Source organism: Trichosurus vulpecula, chromosome 4 (genome assembly GCF_011100635.1).
Source record: "Trichosurus vulpecula isolate mTriVul1 chromosome 4, mTriVul1.pri, whole genome shotgun sequence".
Taxonomy (NCBI): Eukaryota; Metazoa; Chordata; class Mammalia; order Diprotodontia; family Phalangeridae; genus Trichosurus; species Trichosurus vulpecula.
Genome location: NC_050576.1, coordinates 60,075,374 through 60,095,393, shown reverse-complemented (window position 1 = coordinate 60,095,393; position 20,020 = coordinate 60,075,374). Strand labels below are relative to the sequence as shown.

General features: G+C 42.2%; 1 protein-coding gene across 1 annotated transcript in view; it reads left to right on the top strand.

Annotated features, from left to right (window-relative positions):
• The window catches only part of ILDR2 (immunoglobulin like domain containing receptor 2), a 92,906-nt gene that overhangs the window by 46,168 nt on the left and 26,718 nt on the right, over positions 1-20,020 (top strand). Inside the window, exon 5 of the mRNA XM_036755483.1 lies at positions 17,396-17,452. Coding sequence (XP_036611378.1) covers positions 17,396-17,452 — 57 coding nt within the window. The remainder of the gene's footprint in view (positions 1-17,395; positions 17,453-20,020) is intronic.

Here is a 20,020-nt window from a genome sequence, read left to right as displayed (position 1 = left end):
ACGACAAAGGACTTCACCATTTTAGGCTCAAGCTGTAATATTTATTTTTAAACTTCAGAGAAATCCTTTAGACATATATATATATTTTTTTTCACTGCATTCAATGAACCTCACCTTCTCTCTTTGATTACCCCATGGGGTTGGATTTTTTAAGGGACTCTCAAACCAAGCTGACGTTAGAGAAGGTGGATATTGAATAAAAGGATTGTCAGTTAACGGAAGAACATTTGTTAAATGCTTCCTATGTGCCAGGCACTGGGGAGCTAAAGACAAAAATGAAGAGTGCTTACCTTCAGGGAGTTTACATTCTATGTGGGAAAACCACATCTACGTAAATAAATATATACAAAATAAATGTAGGTAATTTTTTGAGGGGAGGCACTAGCAGCTGGGGAATCAGAAAAGACCTCAGGTAGGAAGTGATGTTTGAGCCCCACGTTGAAGAAAATTAGGGTTCCTAAGAGGTGGAGGGGAGGAGGAAGTGTATTACAGCCAGGACGATAGCACAGAAATGGGAAATGGAACAGCAAAAAGGGTAATCTGGCTAGACATAATGCATGTGATGGAGAGCAATATATAATAAGACTGGAAAGTCAGGTTGGAAGCCAGGCTGTAAAGAGCTGGAAATACCGAAGAGTTTTTGGTTGATCCTAAAGGTAATAGGGAGCCACTGGAGCTTACTGAGCAGGGGAGGGGTGTGATCAGACCTGTGCCTCAGGGAAATCACTTTGCCCAGGATAGACCCCAAAGGGGAAAAACTTGAGCAAAAGCAATTAGGAGGCTGATGCAATATTCCAGTGAGAAGTGATAAATATCTACTAGGATAATGGCTCTGTAATAAGCTAGAAGAGGACAGATGGAGATGTTGTAGAGATAAAAACCACTCAGATTGACAACTGACTGAATAGGTGGCATAAGGGAAAGTGAAGAGTGGAGGATGTTCAAATTTGCAAACCTGGGTGATGAAAAAGACGGTGGTACCCTTAACAGAAACAGGGCATTTTAGAAAGGGAAAGATAATGAGCTTTGTTTTGGATGTGGCATATTTTGAGATGCCTCCAGTTAGAATTGTCCAAGAGGTAATATGGGACTAGAAACTTGGGTTGGGTATGTAGATGTTGGAGTCGTCTTCATGGAAATGGTTGTTAAACCCATGGGAACTTAGGAAGTCACTGAGAGAGAAGAGGGCCCAAACAGAATTTTAGGGTACACTCATAATGGGGGCAGGATAGGGATGATGAGCCAGTCCAGGAGACTGAGGAGTAGTTTGAAAGAGAGGAGAAGAACCAAGAGAGAATAGTGTCATGAAAATCCGGGTGGGAGAGAATATCCAGGAGGAGGTTATCAGTCCTGCCAAGGGGCTGTTGAAGTTCAGTCAGAAGGATAATGCCCTTTCTATCAACATGGTTTCTTGGGTTGAAGACAGAGAAAGACAAAATGGGCAAGAGAAATTCACATTAAAATGATGAAGAACTTTCTAGCAGAGTTATTGGAGTGGTGATTAAGACAAAGAATGAAGTTGCCTCTTTTGAAGGGCCTGGCAACATAGTAGGTGCTTAATAAATTGCTTGTTAATTGATCAGCTGGCAGATTATCTGCTGTCCAAGATTCAGTTAAACTCATCAAACATTAGGGAAAGGTTATTGACCACGAGTCTTCAGCAATGACCATGTCCTTTATAAAATCCATGAAGAAGCAAGAATAATGGCACTTTTTAACACACGTTATCATTGGGGATGGTAGTGATGAAGCCTCTACCATATGTACGGATGAAGGCAAGATAGTTCTTGCCCTTCTATGAGCTCAGGTTACACTAAGGAGGGAACAGGTGTAAACACAAGGTAATTCAAGGAGAGAGGTCACCAACAAGTCAGACTGGGAGATCAGAGAAAGCTTCGTGGGGGAGATGGAACAGAAGCCGAGTCTTAAGAGAAGACGAGGATTCTGCAGGGTGGAGAAAAGGAGGGAGTGCCCCGCAGGCAGAGGATGTGACTTGAGCAGATGCACACAGACCCAATACAATATGCAATGCCAGGTTCAGAGAAGAGTTCAGCTGGAATGTGAAGCGAGAACACAGGAAGGGGGCGATGTGAGTTCAGGCTGGAGCTTGGTGGGAACCAGATGGTGGTCCCCATACCAGGCTGAGAAATGTGCTTTAACTTTAGTCACTGAAGGTTTTTGATCATGGGAATGATGCAATTAGACCTGTATCTTAGGAAGATTATTTCAGCAGCTATCTGGAAGATGGTTTGGAGGAGGAAGAGACTGGAAGCAGGGAGGCCAATGTGAAAGCTGTTGTAGTATTCCGGAGAGAGGCATGGAATGAAGGTCTGAATTAGTATGGCGGCTGCATGAGTGTAGAGTGTCCAGAAGAAACTGATGCCAGAGACATTATTCAGTTTGATTCAGGAAACATTTATGAAGTGCTAGCTATGTGCCAGGCACTCTGCTAAGTGCTGAAAGTAGAATTAACAATACTTGGCAACTTACTGAATATGGGAAATGAGAGAGAGGAAGAGTCAAGGAATGTTCCAAGGTCCTAAGTCTGGGTTATTGGGAGGATAGCAGTGCTTTCAACAAAAAACAGGAAAGTATGGAGGATGGACTAGATGACCCAGAATCATGGAATTCCAGAGGTAGAAGAGGCTTCAGTCAATCAACAAACATTGATTAATCACCTGCAACGTGCTAGATGTTATGCTAAGCACTAGGCCTGCTGAAAGGGCAGCCCCTGCCCTGGAGGAGCTTACGTTCTTACTCAAAGGATGAATCCCATTTCCAAGAAGTGGTTGTTGAGCCTCTACTTGGACACTTCCAGTGAAGGGGAGCCCACCACTCATTCCATTTCAGACAGTAACTCTTTCAAGCCAGCGATTCTATGCCTCCTATGAAAAAAATCCCCCAGATCACAAAAACGAATCCATACAGAAGGAAAATACGGTTCCCATTGGGCCAATGTGGTTCTTATTCATGGTTTCCCACCTGGTACAATCCTTTGGATTTTATCACACCTTCCAAAAACTTAACATCCTTCAAGATCACATCAGCCCTCAAAACTCATACCTTTTCAGTAGCCCTTACCTCTGGGGCCCTTCCCTCCCTCCCTCTGATTAGAGAGGATAGAGAACTACTTCTAGATCCTTCATATAAGGAGGGTGTCCAGGCCAGCTATCACTTCATTTTACACCCCACTGAACTCATGCCCCCTGTGGCTAGCCCTCAACCTCCACTTTTCAGTTTATTTTCATATGTTGTCTTCCCCCATTAGATTATAAGCTCCTTGAGGTCAGGCACTGGTCTTTGGCCTTGTGTTGTATCCCTGGCACTTAGCATGGAACTTGGCACATAGTAGGCATTTAATAAATTTGACTGACTGACTTAGAATACAGTGTCTATATAGGTCAGTTCAATCCTATCCCATAAACTGGATTAAGCATGAACAATTTAAATCCTTATAAACAGAAACTAGCCTAGAACAGACTGTACCACATAAATACAGTATTGCAGGGACATTTCTGTGTTTGTATTGTGGCTTCCTTCCCTCTTCCTCTCCTTGTCCCTCTGTCCTCCCTCCCCCTCCCTGTCCCTCTACCTTTCCATCTCTCTCTTCCTCCTTCCCTTTCTTCTTCCCTCTCTCTTCCTTCCCTCTCCCCCTCCTTTGTCCCCTCCACCCCCTTCTCCTTCCATTGCAACTCAGGTGAAACCTGGGGCGGGGGGATAACCTGGATAAGGACTGTTGGAGAGGTCTGGTGAATCATGTTGGTCTTGCCCACTCCTTTTCTTTTTTTCTTTCCTCCAAATTTGAGCTGTTTGTAATTTTAGGAAGTGCTTTTCTGGGCTAAAGTAAAGCTTTCCGCCCATTATTATTAAAAGCCATCAAGGACACCATAAGCAATCAATGAAGAGCATTTGGCAAGGGTAAGACTCCGCGCAGTCCTGCTTGGCCCCGTGACTCCCATCGGAGAGCTTCTTTGCTGTAGCTCTGCCAAGTTCTGCCAGATACTTCTTCCCCACCACCCATGGGCTGCTGCTACTTCCCCATGGATCCCCGTCCCCACCTCCCACCCCCGTTACTCTATTTCCTGCTGTTTAGAAAGGCGACTTGTTGCCAAGGTGCCCCCCTTCTCTTTTTATTTGCCAGCCCCAGCCCCACTGATGCAAACAAAGGAGATTTGCAGATTTAAAAGGCCTCGGCTAGGAGAGTTCCCATGGCAACAGCCTCCTCAGAGGTCTTTGTTGCCTGCTCAAACTTTGATCTTGGAGAGTGGCTGATGCTGGTTCTCCCTCAGATTGACAAACCGAGTGGAGGAGGGGGAAGAGACTGGGGGAGAAGAAAGTGAAAGTTTACTGCTGGCAGAGGAGAGAGAAGGAATTGATTACAGGGCTACACTCTCCAAATAAGTCTTATTACTCTTTCTGAACATCGGATTTGGGATCTGGAGTCCTGAGCTCCAGAAGGGCCTTGTCCCTCTGACTCCAATACAGACATACTGATCAGATAACAGTAGATGGAAACAAGGAAATGCCCTTCCTTCCCACCTTCCACCTTCACTTGTGTGTCTGAAGTGGCCACCTCTTCCCTCAGATTTTCCAGGGCTGGTGAAATAATCTCATGAGCCCTCAAGAGAAAGATAGAAGACAGTAAGGAGTGGCCTGTGCCCTCTCAGCCTGGCTCACACTGCCTCTATTGTTCTCAAGCTACCATGCGTTGTTATACTAAATGGAAGAACTGGAAGTTGCGGGGATTTAGAAGCTATAACCAGGCCTCAGTCAAGTCAGAACATCCTCATCAATGGCAGGCCTTATACTGTTGTGGGTACCCCATGTGGTTCTCCCATCTCTACACTTCCTGCCAACCACCAGGTCCAGGGGTCACTGGCAGCCAATCAGCCATTTTGTCTTTTGCAACAGCCTGTGGTTTCAGGTATTCTTAAGGCAATAACTTTGTGTCATAAAAAAGTCTTCTTCCTGGCTTCATGTATGGCATAGTGTGCTCGAGACATTAATAACCAAATTGTATTTAATGAGCCCTGATCTATCCATGAGACTAGGGGATTTCATGAGAAATTTTTGATGCTGAAGTAGAGAGTGGTTACCTAGGAACCAAAACAAATCTGCCTTGGCTAATGCCATGGCCCTTGAGTTTTCCTCATCTTGCTTCTGGAGACGAGAGCATGCTGCCTTTGCACACCAATGTATGGTCCTGTGCCCTCACAGTCCCATAATCCCATCATCATCCTCAGTCATACCATCATCCCGTTTCTCTCTCTGTCTCTCTCTCCCTCCTCTCTCTCTCTCTCTCTCTCTCTCCCTCCTCCTCCTCCTCTCTCTCTCTCTCTCTCTCTCTCTCTCTCTCTCTCTCTCTTTCGCTCTCTTTCGCTCTCTCGCTCTCTCTCTCTCCACCCCCCTCACTTTCTCCCTTTGTCTCTCCCTTCCCCACTCCCCCTTGTTCATATCTTGGTCATATCCATACAAACCCCCATACAGAGCATGGATTCCCCTCACACTCTGTGTTTAATATGTACCCACAGTCTTCCCATTCATATGGGTCTAACAGTTCCTATCCCCACCCCTTTATGCCCTTTGTCTGATACACACCATCAGCTCCCCTCATATCCAGTGTCTAACCTATACGCTGCCATCCCCATGCCCTCAAATGCCCAATATTTGGCATGAGCATTTTTTGCCATCTCCTATCATCCAGCGCCTGCTACTAATGTGCACCACCTTCTTTCATCACAACAATCTTTCATATCATCTGTTTTAGTCCAATATTTCCCCAACTCAACTTTATCCTCAGATGAACATTCATGGTGTGACCAAAACATTTCACATCTAAAAACTATTCTTTTAGCAAATTAGTTTGGGAAATTTTGTCTTAAAATACAATTAAAGTCAATAATTATTGACAATATTGAATACCTACTTTTGAGCACAATGATGATGCGAAATAAGACTATGATATGGTCTGTCACTTGAATTATATCACAATTTTTGTGAGAGATGAGACTCACCTCTTCAGTATTTTGCTCGATCCATGGTCTTGTTGAGGTCTTCCCACATGTACAGATTACAGCTCCTCTATACCTTCTCATCCTGTGGTGACTCTTGTCCTGTCTTTCCATAAATGAAACCTTTAAAGAATAAAACGATAAAATTCATGCTATTCCTGGATGAAAGACAACTCAATTGAACAAACAATGATTAAATATATACCCGCTGTGGGCGAAGCACTGAATTTGGTTCTGGAGGAGATACATTTAGGTCAGACTCTGTCTTTGTCCTCATGGGCAACCATCTAGTAGGGGGTTGTAACACATATAATATATGATAGAAAATAGCAGCTGATAACTACTTAAGAGATGTGCCATGAGAGACCGAAGGGTAAAGGGCCCAGATGAAAAATGTAGATGGTAACTCCATGTTATTGCTGATAAAATAATATGTGATACAGTTCATCAAAAAGCCTTTCAGTATGCTTTGGGGAAGTTAGTCTTTCAGCTTGATATATAGAAGTCTTTACAGATGCTAAGCAAATGAATTAACTGATGGCAGATGAACCCATAGTCTATATGTAGGATCCTCAACTTGCTTATGGCCTGATTTTTATCCTTTATAAGTTCTTCATTTTTTAAAAATTCTATATTTCTCTACATTTGGGTATGTATATAATTAACTTTGTGTGTATTGTGTGTATGTATGTATATGTATGTATGTGTGTGAATAGGTGTGTACACACACACACACACACTCCAGTGAATTTCCACTCTAATATCTCATGAGGTAACCATGGGATCATTATAAACTATGCCAAGCCAAAAAAAAAGCTTTGCAATGGATGATATGCCTTTCTTGTCTGAAGACTAATCTCACGTGATACATGGGGCTTATCATGTGGACAGGCTTATCACCACAGGGCTGGCCACCAGGTAACGATTGATTTTGGCTCTGATAGCCCATGATACCATCTGCTAAGGTATAGAAAGGTTATGATCTGACTTTGTCAGGGGGTGGGAGGGATTCACCAGTGAATCTGTTGAAGTTAAAAAGTAAGATTTGTCAGTATATATGTATGTGTGTGTGTGCACATACGTATATATAATATGATGTATATCTTTGCCATTCATAAAGCATGTTAGTATGTGTGTATATACATATACACACAAATATACACATACAGTGTATATCTATGCCACTCATTTATAAAGCATGTTGGTATATATGTATATGTACACACATAAATACATATATAATGCATATCATGCCACTCATTTATAAAGCATGTCACTATATATGTAAGTATATTTGTACACACATAAATACATATATAATGTATATCTATGCCACTCATTCATAAAGCATGTCAGTATGTGTATGTATAAATATATACACATAAATACATATATAATGCATATCATGCCACTGATTTATAAAGCATGTCAGTATATATATGTGTATACACACATACACACAAATATATATAATATAATGTATATCTATGTCACTTATTTATAAAACACCTTAAGGTTTACAAAGTATTTTTATAAGGTTTGTAACCTTGAGGTCTACGTGGTGCAGGTATTATCCATGTTTTATGGATCTGGAAAACCAGACTGATCACAGAGGTGTTGAAACTTATCCTTGATCAGAGTCAGTCCGTGCCAATGAGTACATCAGAATAGAAGATCATCATCAATGACATCGTGCATCTCTATACTTAGGACCTGTAGAGCTAGACTGGACTTTTGAGGACATCTAAGCCGACCTATCTCATCAGGCAAATGAATAAATCGTAAAAGACTTGCCCCAGGTCATAGCAGTAGAAAATGACCAAGGCAGAATTTGAACCCAAGTCCTTTGACTTTAAGCCCAGGGCTCTGTTCTTTATACCACATGGCCTGAGCTTTCTTTTCTGCCTGTGAATTTAGAGCTGGTAAGGGACTGACAGTAACAGTAAACATTGAAGCCCTTTGTTAATGCTCACATTTCGGTCTATCACTGCTAACTTCACTAAAATCTCTTGTTTCTTATTATAGCCTAAGGGAGAATCATCCAGAAGGGAGCCCAAGTGCCTAGGACTCACCCTAGAATCCTAGAGGATGGATTTTAAAAAAATCCATAACCAGAAGTTTTCCTTGCCTCAACAACAACAGTGACAGGAACAGCAACAACTCACATTTAAATAATATTTTAAGGTTTTCAAGCTCTTTTACAAGAAGCCCATGAGGTAGTGCTAACATCATCATCGTCATCATCGGCAGCTATGCGGTGCAGTGAATGGACTATTGGTCTTAGAGTTAGCCCCTAAGTTCAAATCTAGCTTTAGATACTTATTAGCTATATGACCCTGGACAACTCACTTAACCTCAGTTGGCCTCAGTTTCCTCATCTGTAATAGAGGGATCCTAATAGCACCAACCTCACAGGGCTATTGTGAATATGAATTAACATATCTACAGCATGCTGTATGAATGTTAAGCATTATTAGCTATGTAGGTTCCCTTCACAGAGGCAGCCTTTTGAAGTGGTCTTGGAGTCATCAGGACCTGAGTTCAAATACAACCTCCAGCACTTAGTAACAGTGTGACCCTGGGAAAGTCCCTTGATCTGTGTTTGCTTGTGGATGAGTCTGATAACTTACTGGTGAGAAAAAAGTCACAGAGCCTTCATACATTGCGGCTTCTGGATCAGACCTCTTCCTCCAGCAAGGATGTCCACTACGTAGATGGGCAGTGGCAGTGGCCAGGGAAGGTTCTGGGAAGGTCTCCATAGAATAAGCCCTCTTTCCCAGGGGCTGCCCGTGAAGCACAATGCCTTCTGCTGAGAGAACAAACGGACAAACGGCCTCCCTGACCAAACCTCCCTTTCTCCCTCTGCTCAGCCCCCACCCCCCTTCCTTGCGCTCCCTATTTTTTGCTGCACTTGTAGATCAGCTCCGTGGGAGGAAGCTTGGCCTTCAATTAGTGAGCATTCATGACAGGCTTGCACAGCCTCCCCCTCCCCGCCGTTGCCGTGGTTACCACTGGTATGAACAAGAGCAGCTGGGTCAGCCCCAGCATTTCATTGTAGCCGACTTTCACGGGGTATTAAGAATGAGAAGGGCTGGGGGGTGAGTGGGCCCTGGGTCTGCAAAGAAGAGGCAGAGTGGGGGACTGGAGCAGGGCTGGGGGTTAACCGTAAATCGGCTCAGTCCCTGGAAAGAAAGAATGGAAATTCTTGAAAGCTAGACAGGGGACAATCATCGAGTTCCCCGCCTGTCCCCCTCACCCCCACAAAGCCAGCTGCTGCTATTCAAGTGAGCAGGTTTGGGCTTCGACGTGACCTGTGCCCTGCATTTTGCTGAACTGACTTCTCATGAAAGGGAGGGCTCTGGGAAGGTCTCCCTAGAATGAACCCTTTACTTAAATTGGGGGTTGGGGGAGAAGAACGAGGCAAGGATTTTTTGACAAAGCCATATCCTCCCATGATCGTGGGATTCTTCCAAGAACGGCCTTCCCCAGCTTTTCTGCTTATGGGAAGAAGCCAGTCTACAAGACAAGGTGCCCCATCAGCCAAGCAGACCTAGCTCAGGAAATCATCCCAATGGGCACCAGAAATTCAGTTTCCTTCTTGCAGTGAACCCCACCATTCTCCACATAATTTTAGAGCTAAACCTCCCACTTCTGTGTTACCTCCTCTCATAGTGCCAACTGAGGCAAATGGTCTAGCTTGCTAATAATGTTTGCATATATTTGTATCTTGAGGGGGGAATTTCTCTTAATACTTTGCAGCTAAAGTGCTTTGCAATAATTTTTATTGTTTATTAACTTATAGAGATACATTGAATGCCTTTTAATGAGATCATGCTGGGCTATGATAGATTGGATAATCTTTAGCAGGTTGGAACATTACAAGATGCTGGGTTTTTAAAAGGTTTCAATGATTTAAAATGTTTCCTACATTCAGAAATCATACTTTAATTACACTACGTGCGGTAATGATACTGCAAACATAAATAAGTGCAAAAATAGCTTTTGGGGCACACACTTAGAGAATAAAATTCAGTCACTTTACATTACTAAAAGAAGGCCAGGCACGATAGCATAAGAAAGAAAGGTGCAAGGGTACAGAACTGTGCACGGGTGTGTGTCTGTGTGTGTGGATGAGAGAGAGAGAGAGAGAGAGAGATGGACCCCTTTGGGATAGCTTAAGTCTACAGATCCCTTCTTAGAATGTTTTTTAATGTATAAAATAAAATACACAGGATTACAAAGGAAGTCTATTGTCATACTGAAATACAGCTATGCATATATTATATAAATATGTATTATATATGATATATTTTTCTTAAGTTCAGAGACCCCAGGTTAAGAACCCCTGTACTAGGATGGTATAAAGAATCCTGGATTGGGAGTTAGGAGAGCTCGGTTCTTGCTCTCGCTGTGGTGTCTTGGGCCTGGGTCTTAGTCTTCTCGTCTGTAAAATGGGGAGGGGAGTAGAGAAGCAGCACAGCAGTGGAGAGAGTCCCCCCTATGGGAGTCGGGGCCGGGGCTCAATTCAGCTCTTCAATATTCTGCCCCTGTGACTTCAGGCAAATCGGGTAAGCTCTCTGAAGCCACATTTCCCTATTTGGAATGAGGGGTTTGGACAAGAGGACCCCCGAGGTCCCTTTAAATCTATGATTCTGTGGTTTGGCTTAAATGATCCTTTCCAGCTACAATGTTGTATGATTCTATGTGAGTGGCAGTGGTGACTCATCAAAAACCATAAATTATCATTAAGTACAACTAACTAAGCAAGCTAGCCAGCATTTTTAAAGCACCTATTATGTATCAGGCATGGAGCTTGGTCCTGAGGATACAGAGACAAAAGTCAAACAGCCCCCACCCTCAAGATGCTTACATTTTAACTGGGAAAAATAACGTACATATATAGGCATGTGCAAAACCTGCACAAAGCCAGACACTGGGTTATCCTTGAAAGGGAAGGCACTAGCCGCTGGGGGAACTCGGAAACGCTTCATGCAGAAGGGGTGGTAAAACTGAATCTCCAAGAAAGCCAGGGATTCCAAACGGTGGAAGTGACAAGGGAGGGACGCCGTTCCAGAAATGGGGGGAGAGCGAATGCCAAGAATGGAGCCGGGAGATGGAGTGTCACGTGTGAGGCACAGCAAAGAGGCCAGCACCGCCAGACCGTAGCATGTGTGGAAGGGAGCAATGTGTAAGCAGGCTAGAAGAGTCTGATGGGGCCAGACCGTAGAGAATTCTATGTGACAAAAAAGTGGCTCATATACAACGTCCCAAAAGTCTTAGTGGAACTTTGGGCTACTGAAGCTTAAAATTGTACCCAGACTTTTGGGACACCCTGTGCCCTAGAGATAAAAAGGAGCCACTGGGGTTTATAGAGGAGTGACGGGGTCAGATCCACGCTTTAAGAAAAGTACTCTGTAGACTACATAGAAAATGAGTAGAAAAGAGGAGAGGCTTGAAATAAGGAGGCTATTACAATGGTCCAGGAAAAAGATAATGAGGGCCTACACCAGGGTGGGGCCAAACAGAAGAGGTCGTGATGTTAGAATCAACCAGAGAGTTGGAGAGCAACTGGTATGTTGGGTGAGTGAGAATAAAGAATAAAGGATGACACCTAGGTTACGAACCTAGATGACTGGAAGGAGAGTAGCATCTTCTCCAGAAAGAGACAAACTGAGGAGAGAGGTGGGTTTGAAGGGAAAGATAACGAGTTCTATTATGTCCATACTGAGTTTGAGGCGCCTGTAGGACATCCAGTATGAAGTGTCCAAGAGACCGCTGGTGATGCAAGACAGGAGTTTGGACTGGGTATACAGATGTGGGAGTCATCCTCATGGAGAGGATACCTGAACCCACAGGAGCCGAGGAGTCACCCCATGAGGAGCGAGCGGCAAGGAGGGAAGAGGCCTGAAGGCAGAGCCCCGAGGGGACCCCTGTGTTGAGTAGGCATGCTGTGGATGATGATGCAGCAAAAGAAAGCAGGAAGGAGGAGTTAGAACCAAGAGAGAGAAGTAGAACCTTTGGATACTTGTGGATCCATCGATCCCCCGATGAGGAGGGCGTATCCAGGGCGGGGTGTGATGAACAATGTCAGATACTACAGAGCGCTCAGGAAGGGTGAGGCTTGAGAAAGGCCATTAGGCAAACATTGATAACTTTGGAGCGAGCAGTTTTAGTTATATATAAAAAATATATACTTGGTGCAGCGGATAGAGAGCCAGGCCTGCAGTCAGGAAGACCTGAATTCGAATCCAGCCTCAGACACTTACTAGTTTGTGACCCTGGGCAAATCTCTTAACCCCATTTGCCTCAGTTTCCTCATCTGTAAAATGAGCTTGAGAAGTCAAAACGGCTCCAGTGTCTCTGCCAATGAAACCCCAAATGGGGTCACGGAGAGTTGAACACAATTGGAACAACCGAACAACAAAATATATCTTTGCTTTGCAAATCCATGGTCCTAATATGTAGGCAATTAGGTTGGACGTAGATTGCAGATAATGCGCGTCTTCCTCTGTGTGTTAATATGTAGGAAATAGAGTGGTACCTGGTGTCAGAAATGGGAATGAGGAAGATCAGAATGGGGAAACGTATTTGAGATTTGCAAAGTCTTTGCTGATGTCAGTGAGCGTAGTCCTGTAGACATGGAGTAGAGAAGGAGATGATGAATTAGAGAAGGTTCCTGGATGTTCTGATCCTCATGTTATGTACAAAAGCAGTCAAATTTGGGGAAACTTTGTGCAACTCCAAACCAGCATGTAAATGAGCAGGAAGTAACTAAGATAGAAAGCTAAACACGGAATTGTAGGGAATATATAAACTTTGTGCTTCTTCTATATGCAAAGTATGTTTCTATAGTGACTGTGCAACTAAGAATGTACCAACATGTGTGCTTCCGGTACGAGGGAGGAGAACAGAGTGTTGTAGGAAGAGAACTGGGTTTAGAGTCAAAGGACTTGGATTCAAATCTAATAATAGCTCTGCTCCTCAATACTTGCGTGACCTTGGGTAAATCACTTAACTTCCCTGGGTTTCCATTACCCCTTCTATAAAGTGCCCAGGAGCTCTTGTATGTATATATGCATATGCTGGGGACACTTTTGTCATGAATTATTTTATGTAATAATTTCTTAAAAGAATAAGATATTAGGTATTCAGTATTATACTATACTATATTATATAATGTTATAATTACAGTGTTATGATATAATGCACTGTATCATATATAATTATATTATAGTATATGGTATGTACTAGAATATTATATAATGTTATTATATAATATAGTGTATTGTAATATATAATCTATGATCATACAATTATAGTATATTATATAATGTTATGATTATACAATTATGGTATGTTAGAATATACCATATATATTATAATGTGTGACCCTGGGCAAGTCACTTAATGACTGCCTCAGTTTTCTCATCTGTAAAATGGGGGTGATGATAATTGCACCTACCTCCCAGGGTTGTGGTGAGGACAAAATGAGATAATATCTGTAAAGTGATTTACAAACCTTTAAGTGCTCAATTAATACTAGGGGGTTATTATCATGTATTAGGCAGCTAGGTGGCGCAGTGGGGAGACAGCCAGGCCTGCAGTTAGGAAGACCCGGGTTAAAATGCATCCTCACACTTAACCCCGGTTTGCCTCGGCTTCCCCATCTGCAAAATGGGGATAAGAATAGTACCTCCCTCCCGGGATTGCCCAGAGGACCACAGGAGGGACATCTGTAAAGTGCCTGGCACGGAGTAGGGGCTATGTAAATGTTAGCTATTATTACTACATCAGTGATGCATTATGCATATAAATAAAGTATATATATTGTACATTATGCATCATAGAGCTATAACATATGATGTATTATATGTTATATTTTCCTCATTCTAATAAATTACCACGTAAAAGTCCACATGAGACAAATATGCTGGTAACACGCACACACACGGGGTACTGGTATGTATATTTGTATCTGTATCTCTATCTAGATGGATAAAGTTAGAGCAAGACAGAGAGGGATCTTTTCATCTTTCTAGGTCCTCCTCTCTAGTTTATGTAGACAGGCGGGGCGGGGCAGGGCGGGTGGGCATTACCTGCCTGCTTTTCCCCAAGGTCCTGGGCAGTTCAGGACTCTGAAGCCACTCAGTCCCCCTCCTGCTTCCTGCAGAGCCTGGCACCCCTCCCCCCACCCCCGCCCTTCCTCTGGAGCATGATGGGAAATTTCTTACTTCCTTCTGAAGCCTCTTTGGCTGTGGCCGGAGCGGGGTTGAAGGCTCCGTATCCCCATCACCTGCCTGGCCCCGCAAGCCCCAGGCTGGCTTCCTCCCTCTGCAGTCCCCTCCTCTGCTCCCCATAGGGAGAGCTATCTGTCTGGGGGGAGTATATTTGAAGTTGTGTGTATATGTATGTGTGTATACACACACACACAATATGTACTTGTATAATATATACACATATATAGGAGTTGTGTGTATGTGTGTATATGATTACACACAGAATCACTACGCGTATACGTATACATATAGGTGCTGCATGTGTATAGATACTATATACACACACACATATACATACACAATATGTCCATATATAACACGTATACAGGAGTCATGTGTATATTTGTGTCTATGATTACACATAGAATTAATGCACAAATAATATATATATATATGATATACAGGTGTTGCATGTGTGTATATATACACATGTGTCTATAAATATTATATATATATATATATATATATATATATATATATATATATATATACGCAAAATCTCTGATGTTTTAGCTTTCAAATTTTAATTTGAACTCGCGCCTACAGCATCTCTCTGGCATCATTCTGTGTCTAGCAGCACAAAGACGCTGCATCACCAGGATGAACATGGGTTCATCCCGTGGGCAAATATTTATGTACTGAGTTGTCCTATAGACATGAGGTGAATCTGTCTACACCCGTGTACGTGCATAGACTGCAGAACAAGAGAATTGAAGGAGAACTTCCTGTTTTGTTTGACTCCTCCCCCACCTTCCTTTTACGATGAGGACGAGCTTAGAAAAGTTCATTGATTTGTTTGAGGTCACACTCCTTGTTGATGTCAGAGCTTGGACTAGATAAAAGTCAGGATTCTTGAATCTCCCTCTAGAATTCTCTCCATGGCGGGGGGGGGGGGGGTAGCTAGGTGGTACAGCAGACAGAGCACTGGGCAACCTGGAGTCAGGTAGGCCTAAGTTCAAATCCAGCCCCAGACACTAGCTATGTGGCCCTGGGCAAGTCATTTAACCTCTGTTTGCCTTAGTCTCCTCAACTATAAAATGGGAATCCTAATTGCATCCACCTCCCAGGATTGCTGCAAGAATCAAATGAAAGAATATTTGTACAGTGCTTGGGACAGTGCTTGGCACACAGTAGGTGATACATAAATGTTTGTTTCCTTCCTTTCTTTACCATGATGCTTCTTATCCATTATAGAGACACCCATGCACGCAAACATTCAACATATGTGTAAAAGGAACCCACATGTAGACACACACCAGAAGAAAGAAGCAAGGAAACAAGTATTAAGGGCTTACTATGTGCCAAGTTCTGTGTGCTAAGCACTGGGTATACAGATATAAGCAAAAGAGAGTCTCTGCCCTCAAGGAGTTTGCATTCTGTATTAAGTTAGTGTTTGAAAACCAGCTAATACTTGCCAAGTTAACAAAATTAATAGATTACATTTGATATTCTCTTTTCTAAATACATTGACTTGTTTATATGATCTTTCTCCTTGGAGTGTCAATGCATCAAAAGGGCATAAGTGTGAAGTACGATAATTAATAATACTTTGTCTTGACCACTAAAAAGTAAGCACGAGCACAACTTATTTCTTTCACACAAACAATAAACACCTGCTTTGATATACCAAGATCCTCTAATGACAACAGAAGCCATCCTTAGGTTGTTTGTAGGCAGTGGTGGTATAGTGAAAAGATTACTGGATATGGCCCAACTCTGACAACTTAATAGCTGGTTGAACATGGGTAAGTCACTGAACTTTTATGAGGCTTCGTTTTCTAATCTATAAAATAGGGGTACGTGTTTGCGTTACCAGCTTCGTGGAGTTATTAAGAAAATATTTCGCGAACCTTAAAGCACTTTACAAATGTGTATTACTTTTATTATAGTTAAGCGATTTCCTAGTTGTTGACTAATTATCGGCTAGTGATGTACAGTCATCCCAAAATGTATACTCACATGTAAAGCCACGATTGCAATAACTTTTATTAAAAAAAGGCATACCTGAACATTCTATGGCTACTGGCCTTCTGAATGAACACAGCCCATTAGCAACATTCCACAGCCTGTGTACGAAAATGTGGGGATACTTTAAGTACAGAGATGAGGCAGAATCCTTTTTGGGTCTGGGTAGGACATGTGTTTGTATGATAGTGACCTTTGACCTATGTACGACGGGATAATACAGTTAGTAAATAATAAGTTCATGTTTACAGTTACCTAGTAAAGATTTAGAAGGCAGTTTCTGGTCTTCATTACCAGACGTGAAATGGCAAAATCTTTTTGCCATGGTATTTGCTTTGCTTACTATACAAGTGTATCACAAAACACCTGGGGGATAGGGCTGCCATAGCTTACTGTATTTTTTCATCCACCATGCTATACTGTACCAAAAGCTCTTCTGTTCATATGGCCTCAGTTGGGCATGCCATATGGAAAAGCAGTCCCCTATACATGTGTGTAACAGATATTTCTGAAGGCAGAAGGAGGGTGGAAAAGTCTACAACTCAACTACTTCTCACCTCCTTCTGCATTTGAATATTTTAATCACTGAATCCAGTCTTTACAGCATAAATAGCATCGTCTAGTGATATGATAAGTCCAAGATTAAAACAAATGTGTAAATGCATCTGCTTTTATGTGGACATGGAATTATGAGTGTGTGCATGTCTGTATGAATGGGCAAAGGCATGAAAATATAGATTGGACGTTTGAGTGTGAATGAATTAGATTTTGTGATTTACGGGGAAGAGTGTATGTATTGGTGGGGACGATCTGTGTTGTGTGTGTGAGTAAAGATGGTATGTCTGTTCAGGCAGTTGTCTCTAACCATATTAAAGCAAAGTTTCTCTCCTACTAGAAATGGATTAGAGAGAAAAGCTCCATTTCTATCTCTCCCCACCCCCACCCCTTGCCCCCAATATGGAATCAGATGGAGATCATTACCCAGTTTAGATGAGGGCAAAGAAGACCAAGTGCCAGTGATTCATAACAATGTTTGTGGGTCAGTATCGTGGCCTGGGGGTGCATGACTGGAAGGGGCCAGGCTTTTGGCAGCATTTTCCCCGGGAATAACCTCTTTCCTTCTTTTCCTTCTGCCTCTTCTAGGCAGGACAGGGTGGCTTGCTGCTCTCTTGCCAAGTTTTGCTGTGAAGATTATGTCAGGTATTCAGTCATTTAACTCCTTATTTACTTGTTATTCTATTAGTCTGTCTGTCCAGCTTCTGCATTGTATACTAATTTCACCTTTTATTTTTGCGCAATTTGTGTATATTTGCTTATGATCTTTTTCAGGATGGACTGTTTCTGTTGAGAAGAGCCTATTGGCCTACTCCATCGCTAGGTCTGGGCAGTAAAACAGAAAAACAGTTGAGATGGGGACATCTTCAGTATTAGGAATGCAGACCCTGAAACAAAGTCTGTGGATTCATCCCAGTGTCTCAGTTAAATTATATTCTGATGGAAGCCTGTCAAACAACAGCTTATGTTCCAGTGCAGCTTTTAGTGAAACCTATCACCACACTGTTTATTTTCTCTACTACACAACTACTGCCTTTTGAATTCTCTGTGCCACTTTGCCCACATATTTTTAAGTCTCATTTGGTGCATTCAGAATGTTTTCCCTTTTCCTACAAACACATACATCTGTAGTAGATAGAATAGTACAGTGGATAGAGTGTCAGGAAGACCCAAGTTCAAGTCCTGAATCAGACACTTATTAGCTATATGACCCTGGGCAAGTCACTTAAGTGCTCTCTGCCTCAGTTTTCTCATCTGTATAAATGGAGATAAATAATAGAACCCCGCCCAGGGTTGTTGTGAGGATCAAATGAGATAATATTTGCAAATCACTTTGCAAACTTTAAAGCCTACACAAATGCGAGCTATTCTTATTGATATCATATAGTCTGTATGTAGTGGATGAAGGCAGCTATGAATTATTGAATATGCACATCTCCTAGATAAATGACTAGGAAAGACTGGAGCTTACAGGCCAGCTTTCCTTTTTTACATTTGTATATTATATATTATATATATATATTTACATTATATATTTAATTTTTGTTTCATTTTATTTCATTTTTTCCCATGTAAACACAAAATTTTTAACATTCATTTAAATTTTGGGTTCCCAGTTCTCTCCCTCCTTCTCTCCCCCCTCCCTCCTTGAGAAGGAAAGCAATTTAATATAGATTATACATGCAAAGTCTTGCAAAATATTTCCATATTACACATGATGCAAAAGAAAATGCAAACCAAAAAATAAAGTAAAAAAAAAGTATGCTTCAATCTGCATTGAGACTGCATCAGTTCTTTTTCTGGAGGTGGCTAGCATTTTTCATAAGTCCTTCAGAATTGTTTTGGATCGTTGCATTGCTGAGATTAGCTAAGTCATTCATAGTTGTCCGTTGCATGATATTGCTGTTGCTGTGTAGAGTGTTCTCCTCGTTCTGTGCATTTCACTTTGCATCCATTCAGGAAGGATTTCTATGGGCCAAATTTTGAGGAGATCTTCAAATAGTCCAAGAGCAGCCATAAAATGAAGTGACAAGAATCACCACAAAGGGGCCCTCCTAGTCATTGGTTCTGATTGGATTTGAGCTGGGAGCCTCCAACATTAAAAATAAATTCAACGAACATTTATTGAGTACCTACTTATGAGCAAGGCAGTATTCTTGATGCTTGAGCACAAAAGTGCAGTTGAAAAGATCCTGTCAGACCCTAAAGAATCTTACCGTCAAATTGGGGAAAATATGGTATCCACATGAATAGACAGGGAACAGCAATGGCTGACATTTTTATGGGCTTTGACATTTGCACTTTACATACATTATCTCATTTGAGAAATTTTAAGATGGAGAGGTCTTTCATTTGGAAGAATAGTAAAGGAAGGTCTCATGGAAAAGATGGCCCCTGAAAAAAAGGTGTGCACTTCCACAGGTGGCTGGGGTCATTGGAGTCTATTCCAGGCAGGTGGGGCACTATGAACAAAGGTATGAAAGTGGGACAAGAAAAGATCAGAATGGATACCGTGTCAGGTTCAATTTGGGTGGAATATATAAAGAAGACTAGTATGAGATTAGTTTGAAAAAATAAGTTAAAGCCAGATTTCAGAGGGCTTTGAATGCCAGAATAAGGAATTTATGCTTTATTCAGTGGGCAAAAGGGAACCAATGAAGTATTTCAAAAGTAGGGAAGTGATGTGATCAGAACATTGCACTCCAAAAATTACAGCAGGTGGTACAGCAGGATGAAGGGCGGGAGAGAGAGGAGACAGACTGTGGCTGGGAAGACTAGGCATGAGCCCTCAGACCTAACTCGCTTCCAGTATAGAGGTAGTTCTTGGAGTCACCTCATTCTTAACTGCTGTTTTCAAGTTGGTCAAGGCTTTTAGAACCTTCTTGCCCCATAAAAGCAAGACAAAAAGAAAAAAATCTAAAAGGAGAATTTAGTGTTAAGTTTTAAAACATCCTGTACTACTAAGTAACTGTTCCTTACTGTGGTAAGTTCTGAGAGCCCTTTTCCCGTTAGCTGGACAATCTCAATGTGGAATTCCCCCTAATTAAAGCCAAATGAATGTCCTTTCAGGACAGTCTTCACACGGAGTTCCTTCAAGTGACCAGGGACTATTACATCACAGATGAAAGTTTTGCATACATTGTTCCAAAGAGATGTTACCTCCACTATTCCCAACCAGGCATCGCTATATTTTGCTTATCTTGCCCTGTGGGC